Raw genomic sequence first — 24,408 nt, forward strand, 5'->3', positions numbered from 1 at the left:
AATGTAAGAAAACAAAGAAAAATATTAACAGAATTTTTACTTCTGGATCACGACTCAATATTTCCACAGTTTGAATTAAAGCCTTTTGATCTGCATTCTTCAAGTTTATTCTTTCAACAGAGGAACTCCCAGCTTTTATTTGAAATACTGTAATGTCAGAAACATGCTTTATGTTCTTTAAATAAGCACATAAAGTACATAATAAATCTGAGCTGTAGAAACAGATCATTTCAATGTATCTTGATGGATTAAATTCTGCATGAGGATGCATGCCCACAATGCCATTTTCGTCGCTTTCATACCGCAGCAGTAATTGCATGGCAGTGGTATGTAAAGGTAAATTGCTGGGAGAACATTAAATGTAACATTAATATTTGATGAGTTTCCGCCATGACGATCCGGCCTCACACGCCGAAGTAAAAGAGACACACTGAAATATCTGTAAGCTCACTACAAGTCCACATTGTATATAATCTTTTGGCATTTTTGGATTGAAAATGTGTTCAACTTGATTTATGTATAACATTTCATGATAAGAAGCAGCAAATAAAAAAAAGAAATCCTCCATCACAATAGACGGATATAACAACTAAGATCCTGCAGAAAGCATGCTCCATTCGCACGCTCAAATAGATTGCACTTCTAGTTTGCGTGCATTTTGTGGGTGATCAAGTTCGTATAACACCATGAGTGACATTTTGTGCACACGAGAGTGTTTACGTGAGGGTTTAGTGTGCTTTTGGTCCGATTTACATGAGAAGCATCTCCTGATGTGATACGATAGAGCTGGTAGTAATCCAATACATCAAATTTTTACAGAAAATAGATCTGAATTTGGGCCCCCCAAAAAAGTTCAAATTTGATGTGAACATTGAAATATATCTTAAAAGTCAAATCTGCAAAACGTTTTCAGGAGTAATAAATGACATTGCACATGATACCTTCATCTGTGAGCATCAAGTCAGTCTTTCAGTATTTTGCATGATCTGGGCCACATGCCTGATCGATGATGGGTGTTATGTTTGCATCATCCTACTTGATTTTCAGGCGATTGGCCTCCACGCATGATCACAAACCATATCCCAGTTGCCAACATTTTTACATGTGCAACCCCTTAGTAACAGCAACAACAAAATATTATTCCTACATTCAGTGCAAACACAATAGAATCCTTAAATCATTTTTTTTAAATAATGAAACATGGCTATTTTTAAGATTTGATACAAAGAGTGACAGGTTAATAATAGATATAGAGGGGATATTAATTTCGACGCATCGGACATTGACTGATAGAAGAAACTGACTAAGACTTGGCAAAGTGAACTTTATTTTACTCCCAACTTTTAAATAAATTCAACAAATATAGAAATAGCTGCTATATAATGCATTGATAACAGGCCAAAACATATTTTCATCACAAGTAAAAGACAGTACAGCTATTTTGATATTTTTGTGCATTACTCCTAGAGTCAATTGCATTTTGACACAAAGTACAAGTTTGTTTTCTTCTGGAAATGTGGGACAGGATGCTGTTATAAAAAGATGTTAAAAAGCTGTTAAAGTCTTACAGACCTGAATTATGATGCCTCATGTTTTTTTGATGTGTGGAAGAACAGTCTCTGGAGAATTTATTATCCTCACAGTCTTGAGCTACAACGCTTGAAAGCTTCTTAAATTAACAAATAATAAAGGCTGCTTTCTCTGTACTTACATTGAGAATACCTCTTCTGCGTATGGAGGAATGTAGCCATCATTATGGCAGTTACAAAATGTGTGGGTTTTTTTTTTAACATGTGATATTATTAGAATAAACACAAAGTGCTTTTGTTTTGATGTTGATATGTTTTTTATCTAAAGAGTCCTCACGCCTCAGCAGAAAAGGTGTGGGTTGTTCCACATTGGTCCTGCTATGTTAGAAAGGTCGACATCTTGCCATGTGATTACATAAGAGACTTAAGACATGACCTTGCACAAGGCCTGTCGCACGGATCACAGGTCAAGCAGATTAACACCGGGACGACTTTCCAGACAGGATTGTACTTCATTACACACAGCTGACCGGAGGTATTGTATTCGGAGCGACACTGGCTTTATCCTGATTGATGTACCTACAAATCAATTAGTAGATGTGAATTCAATCAAATTAAATCAAATTGCACTCACCACTCGTTGGACTGCAGTGTGGGAGAATCGTTCTGGGCAATGTGATATAAGGCACTCATGGCATTCATGTTAAACAAGGGTGGTTTACGCTCGGCTAAAAGAAGAAAAAGAGAGGAAGAGGAAGATGATGATTAATAATCATTTTCAAAAGCTTTTCCACTTCAAATCAGCATAAAGTGACTGTATTTGCAATTATGTGTATCTATACACGCGTTTGCCCAGCGGGGGAAGATGTGCCCTCACCAAGCTCAATACAGGTGATCCCCAGAGACCAGATGTCCACCTTCCCCTCGTACTGACCCTCGTCCATGGCGAGGATCACTTCTGGGGCCATCCTGAGGACGCACGCATACAAATGAACATACAGACTTTATTAGGGATGTAGGAAATAAAACCCATTGAAATGTTGTAATCAGCTAAAGCTTCTCAGAGCGTACAGACTCCAGTGTGCTTGTGATAGCAGCTCAGATTTTTGGGGGGAATATATTCTTGTGCTTTTATGAATGCGATATGTATTTCGTGTGAGCGACTGCAAGTCCAGCTGTTTACGTGATGATTTCAGTGACCGGCAATGCTGCCAAGAGTGTCAAGAGTGAATATTGTCGATTTCTGTGTGACGGATGGCGGAGGGCTTCCCAGCAGCTTCAATCGGTAATAGTCGGACTGCTTTAAGGCAAAATCCTTCAGACACCATGAATATGTAACAAAGAGAACTCATCAAGCTCATAAAGCGCTATCAGTTTGTCGTTCCGATTTTAAGAGGTTCACCATCATTAAAAGAGTAGAGGCAGTGGAAAGCTAATACTTGAAATGAAGTTACGAGCTCTTAAGATTTCTTGATTACATAGAAAACTATCATGTGGCACATTCAAAATGAACTTTACCCAGGAAAGTTTTTTTTTTTTTTAAGAGTATCACATAAAAAAATATTCTTTTCCAACCCACTAAATCAAATAGATGTAACTGGACCATAGCCGGCTGTAAAGTGCATTTTAGTTTCTCTGCAGATTAATTCTCCTATAAAAATCTCATCAATTATTTGAAAAGGTGTGTATATTTCCCTACGGTTGCGTGTTGTCTTATATATACTGACCAGTAAGGTGTCCCCACGAAAGAGTTGGCAGGTGAGGCAATGGAGGCAGAGCCAAAGTCGGCCAGTTTGACTTGACCGAGTTCAGTCAGCAGGATGTTACCAGCTTTCACATCTCTGGAATTGGGAGACAGTACATGAATAAAAACCCTTTACAGACATCTGTTACACATTATGCACAACTATCATTTTATTTAATCTAATCTCATTTTAAGGCCTGTGCAAATCTGTGATAACAGCACAGTATCACTCACACCTTTCCGTCATAAATGATGGTATTGTGGTCCAAGAGGAGCCAAGCACAGTGCAAACATATTTACTAGTTCCAGACCTTAGTGCCACCCACACAATTGTGGTGCTTTATTATTGCGATGCGGTGGAAAATTACTGTGGTATTACCAGGTTAAACTAATGCGAACGGAAGAGGTTCTCAACAAACATACAGCATACTTATTGTGCTAGAAAGAGAAATAAATATCTGCCGGGTCAGACAGGATCTATACACGTCTGTAACTAGGTCAATATAGCAAAGTAAATGCTGAGATGAAATGAATTATTCTTCGAATGTTAATATCATTCATGTCGTTCTTTTACTTATTTTTGTATTTTTTTCGTTAAATAATCCGTTTATGCCAATGTCAAAAAAGCACTGCTCGGGTTCATTTGATTCCACAACTTTTTTTGTTGGAAGGTGTTTAGATCGATATGATCTTCCTGTTGCAAGAGCAAAAACTGTTCTGATACTGAAAGGCTCTCAATCAACTGAAACAGTTTCGAACAATGTTCCGTACTTTGAGCTCAGATTATCTGCCGTTATAAAACTGCCAACGAAGGCTCGGACACGCCTGGGTAAAGTGGAGCTGAGAGCTTCAGAACAGGTGTTTTCAGTCATTAAAATAGGGTCCAATGTTTTACAACTTAACTTAAAGATGCAACAAGGAAGGACATAATGGTAATCTCTCTCTGGTAATCTTATCATTTTTGGAATGTTTACAGTACCGGCACTCACCTGTGAATCATATTATGGGAATGTAAGTAAGCCAGTCCTAGCAAGGCACCATGGGTAATGGCAGCAATTTCCACCTCTTGGAGTGGTTTCTTGTGAACTGTCGGGGATGAAAAGGTAAAAATTCTTAAAACAGATGTGGTCACTTGAAAACCGTCACTAAGATTCTGTATGTCCACCGACAGGCAGGACCAAGGATCTGACAGCTTTTGTAATGAAAACTTTGCACTAATTTGCTCACACAATGAAGCGATAGTAAACTTCTTCTGTGGCTTTCTCCATACGGGCGACAGGTGAACAGTTACAATACAATTATTAGTGAGTCAAAGCGGTGCTTTTATTGCGTTCCATGGACCCCAATTTAAAAACAGAATCTAAAAATACAGCAGGTCTGTACAAACCAAAAATACCACAGGAAATATCCTGGACACATGAGGTTTGGGGTATTTAAATGGAGAATGTGGGCAGTTCCTCATGTGTAGTCGTCAAATTTTCATGAAGGTCATGCAATCATCTGAAATAATGCTCAGAGTCAGCTGCTAAAATGTCTGACTGGTTATCGTCAACGAAACAACTAGAGAACGAGAAGAGAAACACGCTTGTGGTGGCTTGACTGTGGTGAACACAAAAGGCTGCCCAGAGGCATACGTTACTCCGTTTGAACCTAAAAACATCATTTTCAATTCCTCGCTGGACAGCTGTTCTACACTATCTCAATAAAAGTCTACCTTAAACAGTCCCTTAAATACTAGAAGATGAACAGAAGACATGATAAATGTCTGTCCACATCTATTCAGACACTATTCAGATAAAACCTTCATTTATATGCAATAACTAAGCCAAAGCCTTTTTTTTTTTTTTCCCATTAAAACAAAAATGAATAAATAAACTCCCATTATGGCAGAATGTCAAGACCATGTCATTACAGAGGGACTGTCTATCGTCCATCAGGTTGTTCTCACATTTTCTTTGATTTTCTAAAAAATGTTCTCACATTTTGGAATGAATACCCATTAAGTTTTCTTGCTCAGCATGGTTTAGCTTACTATGAAGAGTATTTTTGTAGTTTGCAGAACTTGCAGTATGAGTTCATTTGGCTAGTAAACAGCTAGATGTGGAAGACCAAAATGTATATTTAATCATGATGCGTGCCGTTATTTGTAATTACGGGACCCCAAACAGCCCACATGATTTTTGAGCTGGTTTTACACTACGAGTGCGTAGTGCTGCGTATCCACAGATTCGGTCTGCAGGTGGGGCTTTAAAGAGACACTGAAAAAGCCTGTTCAGTAGGCTGAATGAAATGTTCAAATCCACAGCATGGAATTATTTTAACTGGCAAACAATCCTTGAAAATGGAGAAAATAAACACGGATGAACATGCATACCCTCTAGTAAATCTGATGCAGAGCCCAAGCAGTACTCCATCACAAGCTGAAAAAGAAAAAAAAAAAGTAATAAGTGAACAAAATCTTAATGACTAACTAGTACAACTACTGAAAGAGAAAGCTAGAAAACAATATTAATTAACAAATGAAAGAAGACGAGGAGGATCCACTCACCCAGGCAGTGTTGTCTTTTAAGTAGCAGCCTTTGTACTCAATCGTGTTTGGGTGTCGCAGTTGTCCCAAAAACTTGACCTCCTTAATGATGTCCTGCCACTTCTGAAAAAACAAATAAACAAAAAAACAAAAAACAAATCCAGACACGTTACACATGACAGGCGCAAAACCAATATCTGACGTATGAAATATACACATTTGAATGTGGGGATCAATTCCTATTCATATTGAAATGTATGCATACTTGCATACCTTAGGACCTGTAAGCGTCTGGAGTTTTACAAGTGGATTGAGCTCTCCTAATGCTATGTTTGAAATTACTGAGCATGACTGCAGAGCTATTAAGCTGCACAGGAAAACGCAGTGTGAGCCTGTCAGTCTAGATTGAGGGCCAAACACCCAGGGCAACCCAAAGTTACCCATTCTAGCCCATATCCGTGTGAGGTGAGGGAGACATTTACAGGTCCTTGTAGGCATGCACAATTCTCATTTTGCATACAAAAGGCATACTACATGTATAAATAGTTCATGCAGGTAAATAAGACTTATTATGACATCATATGCCCACATCATATAACTAACGAGTCATTTTCAACAACAACTCTCATCAGTATTATAGTTTTTCTGCATCTCCTGATATTGCATCCTAATGACACAGGACATTGATTATTTATTTTTTTTCAGAGCTGCACCAACATAAATAATGAACAAACTGAAGGCTGCAGTCTGACAATGTCATGCAATAGCCTTGACACACACACACACACACACACACACACACACACACACACACACACACACACACACACACACACACACACACACACACACACACACACACACACACACAAGTTCCTAACTATTTTCAGCAGCTCTCTTGTGGAAAACACGTAGTTAAACCAAGCATTGCCAATGAGTTCTCATCACTTTACACATTCTTTTTCTCCCCTCAGAGTAACCAACAGCCACATGAGACAGCTCCCAAATTCACAAGCTTGCATCAGGCTTTGCAGGGAGAAAGATGTAATAGCATATTTGCAGTTTCGCCTGTGACTCTCAAAAAGAGATGTTTTGGAAATAAAGTGTTATCTGACTGTGGTCTGAGTTGAATCCACAGCTTGACCCTGCCAGGTTTTTGTTTTTTTTCATTTGGCGATATGGGTCAAAGACACTAACTATTACTGCCATGTTCACATAGCATATGTTATGGCTATGTGCTGCTACATGTGCGTGTTCGTCTTCCTTACTTCGGTAGTCTGCTTGCCATTATAGGACATCTTTTTGATGGCCACCACCTCGTTGGAGTAGGAGTTACGTGCCTGAAAGAGAAAAGAGAAAAGATTGGATTTGATTTCAGAATTTCTATGAACAAACACCGTAATCTGACCACATCGTTAGAACATCATTGTGTTTGTTTTTTTAGGACAAACGTGCACGTTCACACTGGAAAAGCACAAGGAGGGGAAACCTGCAAACGGAATCGCAGAGAACTGAAGTAAAGTATATCCTCACTGTGAAGTAAGAGTGCACTGCAATAAGTATGTCATTTGCATTTTACACAGCATTGTGAAAATAGTGTACATGTGTAAAAGCAGTTTTGACGCCAGTGATTTCTACATTGAATAAAATGAGATCCCAAGTCACCCAAATACATGGGAAGAATCAATCTGCATGCACAAAGTGATGCAGTTTTTAACAGATTCCCTCAATCGGACCCAAACAAACACTCAATACAAATGAGGGGCCACCCGCAGGGGAGGCGCGACTCGGCTTATCTGTGGCTAAAATGAGTGCGAGACTTGCTCGTCAACATCCACATGGCCGTGGTAAACCTGGTGGTGTTAACCCTGCAGGCTTTTGGCCTGGAGGAAAGCTACACTGCAGCTCAGCCGAAGCTCTTATCTCGGCCTCATCCCACTTACAAATGAATGGGAATTTTCATGTCACGATTGAAATGGAATTACATCAACAGCAGGCAACCGCGTATTCCCATGTCACTTTTTATTTCAGATTAATTTCATCTTCACGATTACCTGTTGATATTTTTTATTTTTTTTGGCATAATAGTCATTCCCTCTGTGATGTCATGCCTATAGAGAGGAGGGGAAAATATAATGCAATAATAATGTATTGAAATACATTCAGGCTAATTGCCATTGCTGAAGAATGGAGAGGAGGGCTTGTATCACTAATTACCATCGTCTAATTCATTCAACGTATTATATGAATGCATGAAAAGCCTTTGGTGATGAGCCTGCATTCTCAGCAGGGGATTTCCCCACAGCCTTCCGCTATAATGGAGTTCCCCACAGTCCTTACATGCATAACCAGGAATGCTCATATGTAGTTGCATGAATCTATTTGCATTCATATTCAGTCACATGCATGTATTTACACTGGTAGCTGCTGTACTACCCCACCCTTTCAGCATGTATCCAAGCTGTACCTGTGTTAATATTGCAGGCATTCTTTTTCCAAGAAAACCGAGCCAAAGCAATGCACACGCTTCTGGAAAGTCCAAGAGTCTTTTAGTTTCTTACAAAACTTTAAGTCCTCTTGACAGTCCAGCTGCTAAATTCTAAATGAGGGAAGCTGCGATTCCAATGATAACTCATGTACCCCTTGCATAGATGAGGAGCGGTGAGTGGGTTGCAGCTGGGGTATTTTTTTTTTTTTGGGGGGGGGGGGCATCTCAGTGGCCAAATCCAGGCTGCCCCTTCCATTTGGGGGAAGTTACTCTAATATGCTGGCTAGGGATAAAAAAGACAACACGAATAAATATACTGCTAAAAACTTAATATCGCTCAAACACTTCATGTCTTCATGTTTAATTTGCTGTATACAGATATGCATCCTCTTTTTTTTGTGAGCAGATGAGAGAAAAGAGGGCCCGTAAAATGTATATCTGTCTGCAAATAAGGTCTGAACTACATTTAGTGAAGCTGCCCTCGCAGTGTGGACCAGCTGTGCTTGCAGACAGCAGAAGTGTGTCAGTGAGCACGGCACTGGCATCAGGGCAGGATTTAGAAACACGCTGGAGCCTGTCCGCCAGACGGACACAGGCAGCGGGGGCTGCAAGTGCGTGTGTGTGTGTGTGTGTGTGTGTGTGTGTGTGTGTGTGTGTGTGTGTGTGTGTGTGTGTGTAAATGACATAGAAGATAGAAGGCGATCATAAAGCCCTGACAGCAAAGAAAATCCTGCCCCTCTATTGACAGCTTTCTGTTCTTCTATACCAAGAGAACAGCTGTCTGAGGAGCTGAACGTAGGAGGCTTCTAGCCCCCAGTCCTGCATCTGGAGGAGTGGAGAGTGGAGAGAAGAGGAGAGCTGAAGCAATACAAAGAGGACTGAAGAGCTGCAGCATGCTTTTACCCCAACCTCCCCACTCCCCCTCCATGCAGCTTTAGTATCAAAGGCTTGATGAGTAATTAGTGATGATGAGATTAATAAAGAAAAGCCACTGAGAAAAATGCTGAGGGGGGAATCTGCCTCCACGTAATTGCATTCAAAGGGCCATCATGTAGCGGGCTTAATTTACAGCATGTACGAATCATTGAATCAATAAAAGGAATATGTATAAGTGAATCAATTCAAGCTGCATCAACACGTGGTATGAAGATAAAAAGAAAAATATCAGAACTGATCAAGCAGAAACTGGAGTTGCCTTGATTTCTGAAGTATGAAACTCTGAACAGAGCATTCATTCAACTACTACTACGTCCTAATTAGTGATAAGAGGTGTCATTAAGGTTTATCAGTACAAATACATACTTACAGCTCTCATTTGTATCAATACTTACATAGGTAGTTTTTAAATCATCAAGATAGACTTTTTCTACACAAATTAAGTTGTTGTTTTTTTTTAGTCAAATGAATTAAAAACAAAACAAGGCTTTAATACATTCTATGCTCGATTTATCCCTTCACATGGTATAGATTTGTTAGGTGCGAAGGGCAACACAACAACAGTGACAGCTCTGTTAATGTTTATGGTGTGTTATTTCACAATCACACGATATCACCCAATCACATCGACTCCCGTCGTCGTAGGCTGCGATTCAGCTTGTGTTTCATCGTGCAATCTTGTGAGATCGTTAACATCATACTACATCATTAACATCATAGACATACGTCTATTGGAGCCTTGAACAAAAAAATGCCAGAATGATACATTTCCCACCTATATATCAATATGGAAAACATCAATATGGGATGCAAAAGCTCTGACACCGACACTTGAGAAAGGACATTTTTATAAATCCTGTCGAGATGAAAACACACAGGGGCATGAACTGGCACTCACAAAATAGACGGCTCCAAAGCTGCCATGGCCGATCTCGTGCAGGTCACAGAAGACATCCTCCGGGTCATCTTTGAAGAAGAGGTCGGCCAGCTCAGGGTCCTTCGGCACTCCTTTCCGTGTGGACGACGGCATTATTGGCTGGACATGGGCTAGGCTTCGGGGACCGCACTCGCGTAGACACTACTGCTGCTGCTGCCACCACCTGTGGTCCACGATGGGCCCGGCATTGGCCAGCTAGACCTGGAGAGGCGAAACATCCAAGACAACAGATGAGAAGATGATCACATATTTATCATTGTGACGTTTGGGTCTGCGCATGCATGCTCCAGCATTAAATTACACTAAGACACACTCCACTTAGGATTACTGAAACCTGGGGCGATTTTCACACACGGTTGGTAATGACTTTATATGAGATAACCTTCTTCAGTGTGTGGCTACTTCTGAGTGTGTTTTAATGTGCGACTGTGCTTCTCATTGACAGCTGATAGGCGGAAAGACCGAAATAAAAAGACACTCATATGATGACTCGCTGTCTCGTCCTGCTGCTTGTCAAGTCACAGTCACACTCATGTGCGTGTGCCCACCATCACACACACGCTTGACAGCTGAAGTTGAGTCATGGATGCATCAGTTCAACACATGCATGCAGTTGCGCGTGCGCACACACACACACACACACACACACACACACACACACATGCGCACACACGCACTCATTCAGAATGTTTTGTATCACAAGGCTGGAGCCAAGCCGTCAAGCGTGTACGCATCCCGGACACCCTGCTCTAGTTAGCTTCACTGCACATCTAACACATACACAGATCTCATTCCAGTCTCTCTCTCTCTCCCTCTTTGTCTACCACAAAAAACTCTGTGCACATCAGCCAGATGCAGCAAGCAAATCTGGCTCCGAAGGCTGGCCCAACACAGAGGGAAGCTGACATACAAGCAGAGGCAGCAAGACACACATGCACCCAGGCCAAGACACTAAGCATCATCATCATCATCCTAATCCCCCAGATCCCAAAGGGATGTAAGCAATCACACCCACTCCAAAAATATCAGTCTTAAAGACAAAGTCCTGCGCCTGCTGGTCCCATGGAACCCGGATGCAGATTGCCGGCAATTTTTTTTGAGGTTTTAGATGATATTGCTTTAGGAACAGTGTGGGAACCATTTCAACAGATACATGATCTTAGTTCACATTTTCTTCACACTCTTGACACAATGCTATATTCCTCACTATACATTGAGCCACATAAAGATGTCTATGTACACAACTTTATGGAGTAAAGTACCAAGTTTCAAAAAATATCTGTAGAAGCAGAAAAATGCAGGCCTCCACCCAGAAAATAAAATAAGAAAGGGGAAAAGACACAAAAGACAAAACATAAATTAACAAATAAAATAAATAAAAATAATAACGTCTAAAACAGGTTCATTTGTACTTTCTGGATTAAAACCAAATAAAGTGAAGCAGCTTTTGGTTTTCAAACTCTCCAAATGTAAAACAACCCTTCCGTACAGCTGAAAATGAACATTTCTCTTTGACGTGAGCTTTCAACAAATAAATACACATAATGCAATTTTAATCTTAATTTGTAAGAATCACCATAACTGTATTATCATAGCAATATCAATGTCACCGAGTGTAAATGAAGCCACGTCAATAAACATGCCGTGACCAATTGGGTGGTTCTGTTATCACTGGATGATCAAGGCTTCTATTTCCTCCAGAAGACTGAGTGAGAGTAGTAGCCACAAAAAGAAACATGCCACTTCTGTTAACCCTATGAAGGTTAAAAAAAAAAAAAAAAAACCTTCCCTGCTATTACTGCTGCTCCTATATAATCATTAACTGTGCTGGAGATGGACTAAAATCAATTTCATGACATTTAGCTTTGACTTTTCTGAAAAAAATGCTCCGGAACATACTTGGAAACCACCACAGGTTCCCACTTCAACAACAGACACAGTGTCAGTTTACAAGCTTATATAATGAGAAAGATCACATATGCAGGCTTACCAGCTTACCGCCTTGAGGCATCTGGTAGTTGTAACGGCTTTTCTGAGAGGCATGAAACCTCGAGGTAAGTTGCCTGTGATAACGGCGTGACGCATTCCGGAGGAAATGTTGGGATGTTTGTTGGTGAGAATTTGACAATGCAAGATTTGATACAGATGTAAAATATATTGCAAATACTTCATAGAAATAGATATATATTTTTTTTTTTGAAGAAGAAGAAGAAGAAGAAGAAGAAGAAGGTTGAGGGTTGAGAGCCCAAACTGTACCAAAAACAGGATGCATAAAGGTAAAATAATTCTTTGGAAATTGGGGGGAGGAAACATCACCAACAAAGGATCAGTGGCTAAATATCATTGGAAGAGATCTTCTTTATTAAAAAGGTAACACACATACCGAGACTCCAAGAAGCATAAGACCGCTATATATATATATATATCTGCCTTTAATGCTAGTTTAACATGAAGTGTTAATAATATGAAAAATAATATGAAATCAATCTAATCTTCTTCAGAGCTTGATGATGATGACCAATTCATCAGAATAATAAACAGATTCAGCAGATCTCTTAGAAGATCTGCTTTAAGAGACAAATGACGAACCTGTGTATGTGTGTATGTGTGTGTGTGTGTGTGTATGTGTGTCTTCTGGTTGCATCAGCTCCATCTTCCTTCTCATCTACCCCACTCGAGCTCTCCAGATAGCTGCTGTTGAATCCGTTCGTCGAAAACACCCACAGCACGCAAATACACGGCATCACCACGCCTACTTTCATTTGCAGAATATAAGATGGGAGAGTAAAGAAGAGGAAAAAACTCACAAAGTAACGGGAAGAAAAACAAAAACTGAGGAAACGTAGAGAAACTTAAGTTGAGCGAGAGGAGGAGGGTTACTTTGTGAGACGCTCGGCACGCAGACGGAGGAACATGAACCTACTGACGGCGAGCGAGCTTCACCCTCAGTGAGGGAGCTTCGGAAGCGGATCCAAGCAGCTATGATGGAGAGAGTTGGTGGGACGAGTAAAAGACAAGATTTAAAAAGATGGAGCAAATGAACACAGAGTTGAGTCATGTGATCACTCTGGAGACTGCACACCTCCGTCTCACGCTCTTTTCCACTCTTCCTCCTCCTCGTCTTCTTCCTTTCCTCTCTTAAGATGTCTGAAGTGACGCAACGACGCATCAACAGGTTGTAACACAGGGGGCTCGGTAAAGCTGTTACGAGTCCGGCAAAGCCCAACGAGGATGGTTCAACTCAGTGTGTGTGTGTGTGTGTGTGTGTGTGTGTGTATGTGTGTGTGTGTGTGTATGTGTGTGTCTATGGATGGTATTGTTCTGAAAGAGCTGATTAGGCAAATGGGTTAGACAGATTAAATGCTTGCTGTGTGTGAATTCTTTAGTACATGTGGTCTGCCACACACCACTGCACGCCAGTGTACATGTGCAGGTGGCCAGTCGGGTCGATGAGCTGTAGCAGCACGCTTCTTCACGAGCTCACGCGACCGTTTAAGACCAAAACTGTGTTTTTTGGGGTTTTTTTTATTATAATTTTTTTTTTAGGGGGGGGTCAGCGCTGTGGGGTTGGTAATGCTACTAAAGGATTTGCTCCATACAACAAACTGTACATGATGAAAAAAAAAAATTATGTGTTGAAGGGATTATACAGTTTATGTTAATCTGGCCTGCACTTCGACACACACGCAGAGCTGAACCATCCACATCCTGTAAACAGTAGTTTGGAGAAATAGAAAAAAGTTGCGTTAACAGCTTGTGAGAGGGACAGAGAGAAACAGCAGCTTTGCAGCTCTTTAACAACTACATGTCTGCGAAAAGTAAAGAATGGCAGGTCCACTGACACATTATAACCGTGTATGTCAATTGTTGAGCGTAATTAGCGCCTTTCTGACAAATTTGGTGGAATCATGGTTGCAGGTTCCTTCATAACTTCATCTTCCTCCTCCTTTTCAGAAATGTTGTAATATATATACGTGTGTGTGTGTGTGTGTGTGTGTGTGTGTGTATATGAAGATGCACATCAATACTGACTTCGTAGTTAGTACATAATGAATAATTATGTACTAACTACTTTTTAACTACATATTTTTGAGCTAATTGACAATATTTTATGACAACTCATTCCCACTTTGCCTTTTTCGCCCCCATTTAAATTTTTGTTCAAAATGCAGAATGACACTGATCCTACCTTTCACTTAAGCATTATATGAGGAAAAACATCCGCGGGGTACAGTAAACACTAAAGCGCTTTATTTGTACACATGTGGGCATATGCAGGTTCAATGTGGGGTAAAGTTCAACATGCCTGTACAGGAAACACACAAGCAGAAAATCACAAACAAACAGTGAACCTCCCCCAAGCCTCAGGCCCCCTGTTGATGGCGCTATGACTAATTGATGTGCCAACATGTTGGTAAAGGATCGGATCCACCGAGCTGAATAGGACTCAAAGATGCTGCTACAGAAGACGGATTTATAGAAGACATCCTATTATCAGGTCTTAACCAGTTACAGCTTGATTTATGTACTTATATATGTTGGTTGGTTTTCTGAAAGTCTGAACCTAAATTGAAAACGAGTTGAACGAACTATCAATCCTTGTTCACTCACTTTTTAGCTTTTTTTACAAAAAGTTAATCTTGGTCATTTTACCTGCATTACTAGTTCTTAGCAGTTAAAATACACAGTCGACTACCACACAAATCATTGCATACTATGCTACGTTAACTATGTTGCTAGGGGTCTGCAACTTTTATGACCAAAAATGTTGCTTTTTCCATTTTCCACCAAATAAAAATAGTTTGAAACATGGAAATTATCTGAAGAAAAGAACACAGAAAAAAAACTAAACATGTAAACTAAAATTATTTATGAAGCATCACAGGTACAGTTTTTAGATATATTTTATTACAAATTTAGTTTTCCCTACTTTGGCAATTTATGCATCGCGACTATTTTAGCATCTTTTACATTTTAACTATTTATGTGTTTCCCAATGGTTAGAGCAGTTTTCTCCTTTTTTCCCTCCACATTTGCCTTTCCTTTCTTTTCCCCTTTTTTCTGTTTCTCCTTTTACCTTTTTTCTTTCTTTTTTCCCTTTTATTTTGCTTTTCTCCCTTTTTCCTTTCCCGATTTATTTTCCCTTTCTTCTTTTTCTTTGTATTAATTTTATTCCTCTATTTTCTTTCTTTTCACAAAACAAGCAGGCAATGTTTAGCATTTATTTTGCCAATTTTCCCAAACAGTTATTTTTTTTCCTTTTTAGATTAGACTACTTTTGAAAATCAGTGTGGAATGCAATTAAGATTTAAAAAACAAAACAAAAAAAAAACCAACTCAATATTTATTTACATTACATATTCTGAAAGCTTTCGGGAGCAGCTGAAGAGCCACAGGTTGCAGACCACTGATATATGCTCACAATTATCACGACGGGGAAATATTTTTCTGTGAATTTGGTTTTAAAGCAGTGAGAACAATTGCGGGGGTTTCAGCCAGCAAAACCAAATTTATTAAGTGCAATTCATTCAGAAGAAAGACTTAGCATTGAGCTAGCATTGACGTTAACATTTTAGCAAATGTATTATGGCTAAAGGAATTGTGTGACCCAGCAGATCATGCAAACAAACTTAGGATAGAAGTAAAAGACTTCAATAGGTTAGCAGAACATTAGATGGTGTATATTTGCCTAAGAATTTAGGAAAAAATATGCCTCTCTTCAGATGTGTCACATTGAGTTTGATAGAAGTCAACTTATGGAAAAAAAAGTGTTTTCCGAGAAGATATTCAAAGTGGATGCATCTCGTCCTCCCTCCGATTTGATCTTACATGAATGACTTCAGTTTTGCCTCTTAACTCGTTCGGTTCTGTGTGACAGGGCGCTTTTAATCCTCTTTGTAGCTTCCTTTTGCTTGCATCAATCATCACTTCATGAGAAAAAGCTTTGACAAGGAGGAAAACATAATTTCCTTATCTTCCATTTCACGTTCAGTCTCGGGGGCTTTATGTGCGCTGTATCTCAACTCTTATGAGGATGCATGCAAAATGCATCTGCTGAGGCTGTGCATTAGTGTGTGTGCATATTTAATACAAACAGTAGCATATGTGCATTCAAATGCATACAAGTAAGCGGCGTGCACAACATCTTCACACCGATACGTCAGTAAAAGCAAGCAAGTGTCCATATGTGTCCATATAATAGTAATTGTGTGTGTGCGTGTGTGTGTGTGTGTGTGTGTGTGTGTGTGTGTGTGTGTGTGTGTGTGTGTGTGTGTGTGTGTGTGTGTGTGTGTGTGTGCGTGCGTGCGTGTGTGTAGCCACCGAGGTTTAACAGATTACTACCCGCCCCCCCTGCCAGCTTTAGACAGGAATGGGAATTAGACTGTGGGAATTCTTACTGGGATTCAAATCAGCAGCTCTAATCACAAACTGCAAAAAAATGTAGTAAATCCACTAAATTGTGTGTTTAGACATTGTGTGCGCGTGTGCGTACGTGTGAAAGTGGAAAAAAAAAGAATTAGAAATTACATAATAATCCAGTTCTCTACCACTTCTGTCATAACATTGTGTGGAGCAGGCTTAAAGCTTTGGTGGTGTGTGTGTGTGTGTGTGTGTGTGTGTGTGTGTGTGTGTGTGTGTGTGTGTGTGTGTGTGTGTGTGTGTGTGTGTGTGTGTGTGTGTTTGTGTGTGTGTGTGTGTGTGTGTGTAAAACAGTACATATGTATGAGTGAGGAAGAAAGGCTTGGATTGCACACTTGTGTAAAAATGATAATCAGTTCAAGTCATAATCTTGTGTCATATTTAAAAAAAAAAAATTCAATAAAATGAGCCGGCAGAAACTCTCATCTCAGCAGAGTGCAGCAGGGTCTCCAGAGAGCTCTGCAGGCATGTAAGTGTGACATGTGCATGCGTGTGAGCGCGCCCTGCCTGCATGCCATTAAATGGGTCATCCTTGTTAGTGAATGAATATTATAGAAGCCTATTTGAGAGCTGGGTTGTGGGATGATGACGACGACGATGATGATGATGAGCAGATTCAAAGGATGACCAAATGAGATAGGCTTGTTTCTTGTCAATGAGGATCCTAAGAGCCGCATTTATTCCGGTGAAAAGCTTTGAGTTGTCACACACGGCCATTTGTGGCGAGCGTACAGATATGACAGCAGGCACACACACAACCTCAATAACACAATAGCTTAAATGAAACGTCAGTTCTTCACACTGCACTTGGGGAACTATTGAAATTCATTCACAGGCAGTGAACCGATGCACCTGACAGGCATGTGCTCTTTGATTTATTTTTTTTTTCATATTCACAAGGATATGGGGAAGAGACCAGATTTAGAGCATCTCACTAAGACACACTTCCTCACACTAACAGATATGATACACATGTATCCTTCATCAGATCAACGTTACAGTGGTACATTGGAAAAGGAAAGCAAGATCAGTTCAGGAAAGCCACTAAATATTCACTCTAATTAAAGAAAGGAACTCTTTAAAAAACCTTTCTAGAGATAAAAATTGAGACGGGGTGTGTGCCACAAACTGAACGACTTTCTAAAAGCGGATTCCACCTTATTCTGTATTCACTAAATGAAACAGAAAAACCAGTAAGGGTAGGGTTAGAGGACTAATAGGCTATAAGCATTAACAATGGCGAGTACATGGGCATTCATATGGACACAAGACAAAGTTAGATTGTTTTTCCGGGTGACTCAACTATGAAACTACCAAATCCTAGGAGAATCTCCACTAAGAGTCATGCCACTCTGGAGGCCACCATTGTTGTGACTGTCCATCTCCTCACGAGTGTGCAGAAGAACTGTTCACTGCAGCTGTGGTCTGCATGCACAGTTGCAGCGTATCACAAAAGCAGTGTTCTCTCATGTATCCATAGAGTCTTCACAAAAACTTGCCTTTTCAAAGGCTCCGAGCACCGTTGCCATGTAAACGTTATTCTTGTATGTTGTTCTCGAACCACTTTCCCCTGAGAAAGAAATGTAGCCGGAGTTTTAGAAATAATGGTCCTGCTCCGGCTGAAATAAGGCAACGTGTCATTAGGTGACACTTATCTTAACTGATCAATCAACCAACCAATCAATCAAATCACATAACATTTCGAAGTGACTTTGAAATGCCTTCATGTGTATAGCATTGATTTAGTCCCTCATACTTCTGCCGATGTCTGTCACTTCTTTCTTCTGTCATAGAACAAAACTAGGTTTTTATCGATCGACCTCACAAGCCTTCTGGCCTCGAGTTGAGGAGTCGTCAGGTGTCAAAACGTTCAGCCATTCCACGTCAACAATGGTGAATTTGGTTGAAGAGTGTTTCTGTAACCCAAATTGTTCCTCTCTGCTACACCCAGTTTTCACCAAATCAGGGGGTGACTCAACAGCAAGTTTTCCCTATAGCATAGAATGTACACGCATGTACACACAACTAGATTATTGCTGTTGTCTCCTTGAAAGAAGAGGACATGTTGACAGAATTGACATTATTGCCAAACCACAAACAACCTTCAGGTGTTTTTCAATCAATTCAAGCTCTGAGATGCCGAGGCAAGGCAAACCAACTTAATTTTTTTCATGAAAGATTAAATGTATAATGTGTATACTTAAGAAATAACGGTACTAGAGCCTCTGGTGTTTAATTTTGATTTCTCAAGAATGCCCATCTTTTTTCTTTTTAGGGCAGCAATAATGACGCCTTGGTATATGCCAGGGAGACTTTGCCTCCGTCCAGATTCCCTGTAATTCAGTGTGACAGAGGGTTGTTTGGCTGTTCTGTACATCAGAGAGCCAAGAGGGCAGCAAGCTTTCAGTAAGAGGCGAACAAGGCCCACTTTACAGTTGGATGATGCCTCGTCTGTCAGCTCTGCTGTATCATGATGGAGAACTCCACACAAACGCAGTGGGACACGTGCGCGCATGCCTTTACTGTTAAATGACGTGCCGAGGGAAAAATAGAACCAGTCCGACTGGTGATGTGAAGAGGGTTTTGAGTGAGTGTGACCTACCTGTATGAAATGTGTGAAGGTTGATGTCAGACTCGTCTCTGTGTTTCCTCTTCTCTCTCCTCAGTGTAGGTCCAGGAATGTCTTTTTACCCGGGGTCCTCATGGCTGGATGTCGTACCTGAGGTGGAAAAAGGGGGGAAAGAGGGTCAGAGGGCAATGTAATATGACTTTGGATTCATATGGTCAGACACATCCCACTACTGCTCTCCATGAATGTAAGATCTCTCTAATGTTTCAAGTACTTTCTTTTTTTCTTTCTTTTTTCCCGCCCAAAGTTGGTAACCATGTTGATTCTCACCAGAAAGTGAGCTGACCAGGATGAAGAAATGACACTGTGATCTCAAGATTTACACTCCTTTTCCTTTACGAGTTAAAGTCATAAAATTATGTTAATAAAGTCGACTAAGGAAGGAGAAGTTTCTCTCCATCATACAATAGCTTAATGCTTTAAAACGACATAGCTGAGGTACCTCTTCCCATCGATAGTTCTCATATTTGTGCTGCAGCTTCCTTTGTGTCCCCATTGACATTTTAAACTGGTTAGAATAATGTCAACAAAACACATGCTGAACAGCTGTAGAGATGCAGTGTCTGCAACAAAACCCAGTATGAGTACTGACCTTTAGCTATTTGCCGATGCCGAGTACCGATACGAGAACCTATCAAATGCCATAAGGTCTAATTCATTCTCTGTACACAAACGCTGTACGAAGGCTATGTGTCGCCACAAACCACCTACACACCTTCAACAGCCTTACCGTCCACAGTAGATAGACGCTAAGCACTGCTCTGTACTGTACTGTACTGTAGACGGTAGACCGTACACCGAGGGACTGTGCTTACTGTTCTCCAGCTCACCGAGTTTCAGTCCTACTTCATTCATGTGTAGCATGTAGCGTCGCTGGTGTGTGAGCCCTGAAAGGCTTTAGCATGGAGCATGGTTCACCGTAAAATTGTCCGGGATCAGTTAAACAAATGTGCGACATCAGGCTGAATCTGCTGCTCCAAATCTCACTGCTGAAGTTGCTGGTGTTGTAGGAACTCTCTTTTGCCACATCTTGATATTTTGGCAGATCATAGTTTACAGTCTGCAGTGTGAGTACAACTACGAGTACTCTGAACAGTGTCAGACACAATACCAGATACTAGTATCGGGTATCGTTTGTCGCGCATTTGTTCTTTGGTATATTTGTGTGGTTTCATTACAAAAACAAACATCCTTTTCAACATTACTCCCATCTCTGTAGAAATTAAATTTGTATTTTTTAAATGGAAACAGTCAGTTTTTCTGAAACGAAAATTTCCATTCTATTGCATGCAACTGCAATAAAGTACAAGTAAATTTCACTTGACGTGTAAATAACAGCAACAAGATTTTCATACTATATTTGTAAACATCTAGACCCGCTTTCTATTTGGGCTCGGTTGGTGTATACCAGTGTGTGACAGGTATGAACAAACTCAAAATGGAGCAGCAAGTGTCCACAGGCACTGATCTGTGGGAGTCTTTAAGGCCATTAAGGAGGCGCTAGCGCCACATCTGCGAAGCCAGAAGGGTTCAAAAAGTCTGCCATTGAAATTAAGATACGAATACAGACAAGGTGTAAAGACCCTAAAACATTATTTGTAAAGCATCAAAAGGGTTCATAACTTGGTTTAAAGCAATTCCCTAAATCACGTTGTGGTTTAGTTGTCTGTCAGACGTCTTCCTGCAATGCTAAACACATTCCCAGTAATGTCCTGTCTTGTGTTTGAACATCTCCATTAACAGATGGATCAAACTTTCAAAGCATTAATGCGACACACTGTGATTGCAAATTTCACATCAATGATTTGTTACACCAGTGGATAGTGGCTTCTCAACCAAGACACGTTTTTTTGTTGTTGTTGTTTTTTTTTTAATGCAGTTCTTGTCAGGCAAAGATAAACCAGTGAGATTTTAGTACACCACTCACATGAAGATGAAGTCACTATGACTACGCATTAGCTGCGTTCTTAAACACGCTAATAACCAAAGAACACCTTGGAGGGAAACATTTTCAACGTAGCCCGAATGTTGATGTTCTCCCAAGGATGGGCTGATTAGACTGAGCTCCTGGTCACTGTGACCTCATAAAAACAAGAGCTCATAAGCTCAAGTAGTCAGAGGCTATGATACAACTTTACACATTTGTCTATTTTTACAAATTTTTCTTTTTCTCAGGTGCAATATTATCAAAGAGAAAGTATTATGTTTTGCTCAAATCAGAATATTCCAGCTCACAATATCTCACACTCTGGAGCCAAACGTTGTTGTTATCCATCTACTTGTGCTAGTGCAGATGAACTATATTTACTACAGTCGTGGTTCACATGCAACAGGAGCAGCATTTTCTAAAAGTTGCCTTTCCCCCAAATTTAGCACAGAGCAGTTATCGAAACGTTGCACTTTCAGTCACTCCAAGCTCATTTGTTGTGTAAATGAACTCTCAAAATGCAACAAAACTTTTCTCATAAAAATGTAAACAAGGCCTAGTGATGTGATTGTGGTGCATCATTGTTATAGCATCCACCAGGGGGTGTGCAAAAAAAATGTGTCATTGTCTTACTTTTTACTTTTACGCACATTGCCACTTCAAAGTAAAAAAAAAAAAAAAAAGAACTCTGCCAAGTCTCCAACTTCGAGCAGGTTCTCCAACTTTAACTCTCACTCCAAACTCCAGCTCCTTCAAACACTCTGCCTTGGCCCGCTCTCTAGCCCTTTCGCCAGATCAATGCATTGGTCAAGCACAAACAATATGAACCACATTTTGCAATCCATTTCATTTAATAACAGGAAACTAAAAACCTTCAACATTACAGACAATTGACTGAATAAAATTGGTAGGCTGTGACTGAAAGGAACTTTCTCAGGTCCACTGAGAAACATCCTGTGTTGGAGTGTAAAAGTAAAGGATAATTAAATGGTTAATTTGACTATTTTATAATTTTATTTGTGAACGTCATCAAAAAGTGCATTTAAGTCAAAGCCCTCATTCAGACGTTTGAAAAAGTATGTACAATTTATAATATAGTGGCATTTAATGGCAGTCTGCTTATATTGTCATTTCATGTTTTGTTTTTTTTGCAAACAAATGGATTTAAGGAATGCTCTTTGTAAGTAACATTCAGTGTGAGAGCATGACTTGTGAAACATGGTCTCGTTGAGTCATTTTGTAAACCTATTTGTTCATGTTCAAGATGAAAACGATCCAAACGGACCCTGAACGCAGCATCACAGCATTTTGTCAAGGGAAAGTTCCTTTTAATTGCAGCAGAATACTTCCCCTTTAAAACTGATAGGTTCAAGGACAAGGCACATGCTGTGTTTTTACAAGCAAGCCACGAGCAAACGCAAGCACGCAATATTTTTTGTCACGCACACGCACACACCATGTACCCACAACAGGCACATCAAATCTGAGAGAGTTGTTCTGACAGCAGAGCGCCGTCAGCTACTGCTCCGCGTTTCCTTCCGACAAGCAGGTGGTACAGCACCCAGCGCACCACCGATGGACACAACAACACGGCCCTGAACTATACACGTCGCCATTTTCCAGAGCATCCAACTATTGTTTACAAGTAACGAAACAATCTTTAAGTGCAAAACAAGAATGTTCGTGTGGCCTTTTATTTTGAGACACTTGAATCACAGTGTGAAATTTTGAACCACCCTTCTCTCGTCGTATCCGTTAACCACCTACTTTCTCTTTTTGATGGTGCCAAACAGCAATTTGGCTGCTCAGAGGAACCCGCATTCAATAATAAAACAGGGAGAGAGAGAATGGAGGGATGACAGAAGAAGGATAAAAATGTATTGTGCCCCTTCTGAGTGTCCGTGAATGATTTATAACACAAACTGACGCTTGCATGAGCCTCTGGGAAAGTTGTTTCTGCGCTTCTCCTCCTCTTCCTCCTCCTCCTCCTCCTCTCCCTTCCCCTCGCTCACGCTACCCTGCTTGACATTTAGGAGCAACCGGCAGAATTAAAATATACAGAGCTAGTCTTAAATCTCATGATGCGTGTGCATCTGTTGTTTGTTAGAACATCCAAATCATTTTCCGTTTCACCTAAATTGCACATATGAAGCAGGAATCCGCAACGGTGGTCATTGTGGCAGATCGGAAAAGGCACTAATTTGACAATTATGAGAGTCAAATTAATAAAAGGACTCAATGTTCTGCTTCCAACTTTGATCAACATGAATACGCTTGTTATTTCCTTCCTCAGAATAAATTCATTAGAATAGCTATTTATGCACCACTTACATATATGACAATGTATTCACATGAAAACATAAAATTTCCATTGCATTTCGGGCGTCCGTTTGAATGACAACGGTGCTGGAAGTCACCTAAAATGCAACTTTTTGAAAATCGCTCACAAGGTGGAACTTTTTGAAAATGCTCCAACTCCCATCTGCATGTAAATGAGGAAAACATTGATGTTTTAATCGCTCCGACTCAGTGTACAATTTTTCCTGTTGTGTCATGACTCCGAGTCCATATTTTCCTGGGATTTGGGATATGTCCTCACCATTGTTAAGTTTTATAGTGTATTTCTCTCTGGTGCCCTGGCATGTTAAATACATCATTTGACATGTTTCTGCCCTTTCCGTGGAAACGATCATCGTTTTCAAATGTTGCCGTGTAAACGTGAAACCTTTCTGAAACGAAAACACAAAACCGATCCATTACCACTTGAAATGTTGTGTAAATGGATATTAGAGTCATGTTAATTGACACCCGTTTCATGGTTTGGGGACGGGGATTTATCATTATAGAAACAATGGCGGTACATTTTCTTAAGAGACGAGCTACACATCCCATCTTCCCCGTAACACCGGACAACAGGCGTTCTAAAGAAATTCAAGCGTGTTGGTTAACGCCCAAGAAACCCAAATCCACCTCTTTCTTCTTCTGTTGTGTGACACACCGTGATGTGAATCATCGATTCTGAGTCATAAGCCGTCAGTTTCAGAGGCACGATTTGGCCGAGTCAACCGGTTTGGAGAGACCCATTGAGTACTCCGATTCTTGAGCAAAACAATCCAACAGAACAGCTTTCAGAGGGATTAGCCAAACAATTCATCAAGCTGGACGCCATATTTGGTATCAAATGTGAACTTTGGCCAACCTTCCTTCAGTTCAAGCATTCTCGTGGACCGACATCTAAAATAAATGAAACCATGGGAAATGTGTACAAAGT

The 24,408-nt window shown here is 40.3% G+C and overlaps 1 protein-coding gene across 3 annotated transcripts in view; it reads right to left on the reverse strand.

The window, feature by feature from the left end:
* Positions 1-24,408, reverse strand: part of taok3a (TAO kinase 3a) — a 76,132-nt gene that overhangs the window by 26,748 nt on the left and 24,976 nt on the right. For all 3 annotated transcript variants that reach the window (XM_080500083.1, XM_080500082.1, XM_080500084.1), the window contains exons 2-10: positions 19,184-19,300; positions 10,123-10,362; positions 7,069-7,140; positions 5,822-5,923; positions 5,648-5,693; positions 4,263-4,359; positions 3,257-3,370; positions 2,407-2,498; positions 2,164-2,257 (exon numbers count right to left, since the gene is read on the reverse strand). In XM_080500083.1, the coding sequence (XP_080356209.1) occupies positions 2,164-2,257; positions 2,407-2,498; positions 3,257-3,370; positions 4,263-4,359; positions 5,648-5,693; positions 5,822-5,923; positions 7,069-7,140; positions 10,123-10,254 (749 nt within the window). In that variant the 5' untranslated portion in view covers positions 10,255-10,362; positions 19,184-19,300. The remainder of the gene's footprint in view (positions 1-2,163; positions 2,258-2,406; positions 2,499-3,256; positions 3,371-4,262; positions 4,360-5,647; positions 5,694-5,821; positions 5,924-7,068; positions 7,141-10,122; positions 10,363-19,183; positions 19,301-24,408) is intronic.

Source organism: Blennius ocellaris (assembly GCF_963422515.1).
Source record: "Blennius ocellaris genome assembly, chromosome: 7".
Taxonomy (NCBI): Eukaryota; Metazoa; Chordata; class Actinopteri; order Blenniiformes; family Blenniidae; genus Blennius; species Blennius ocellaris.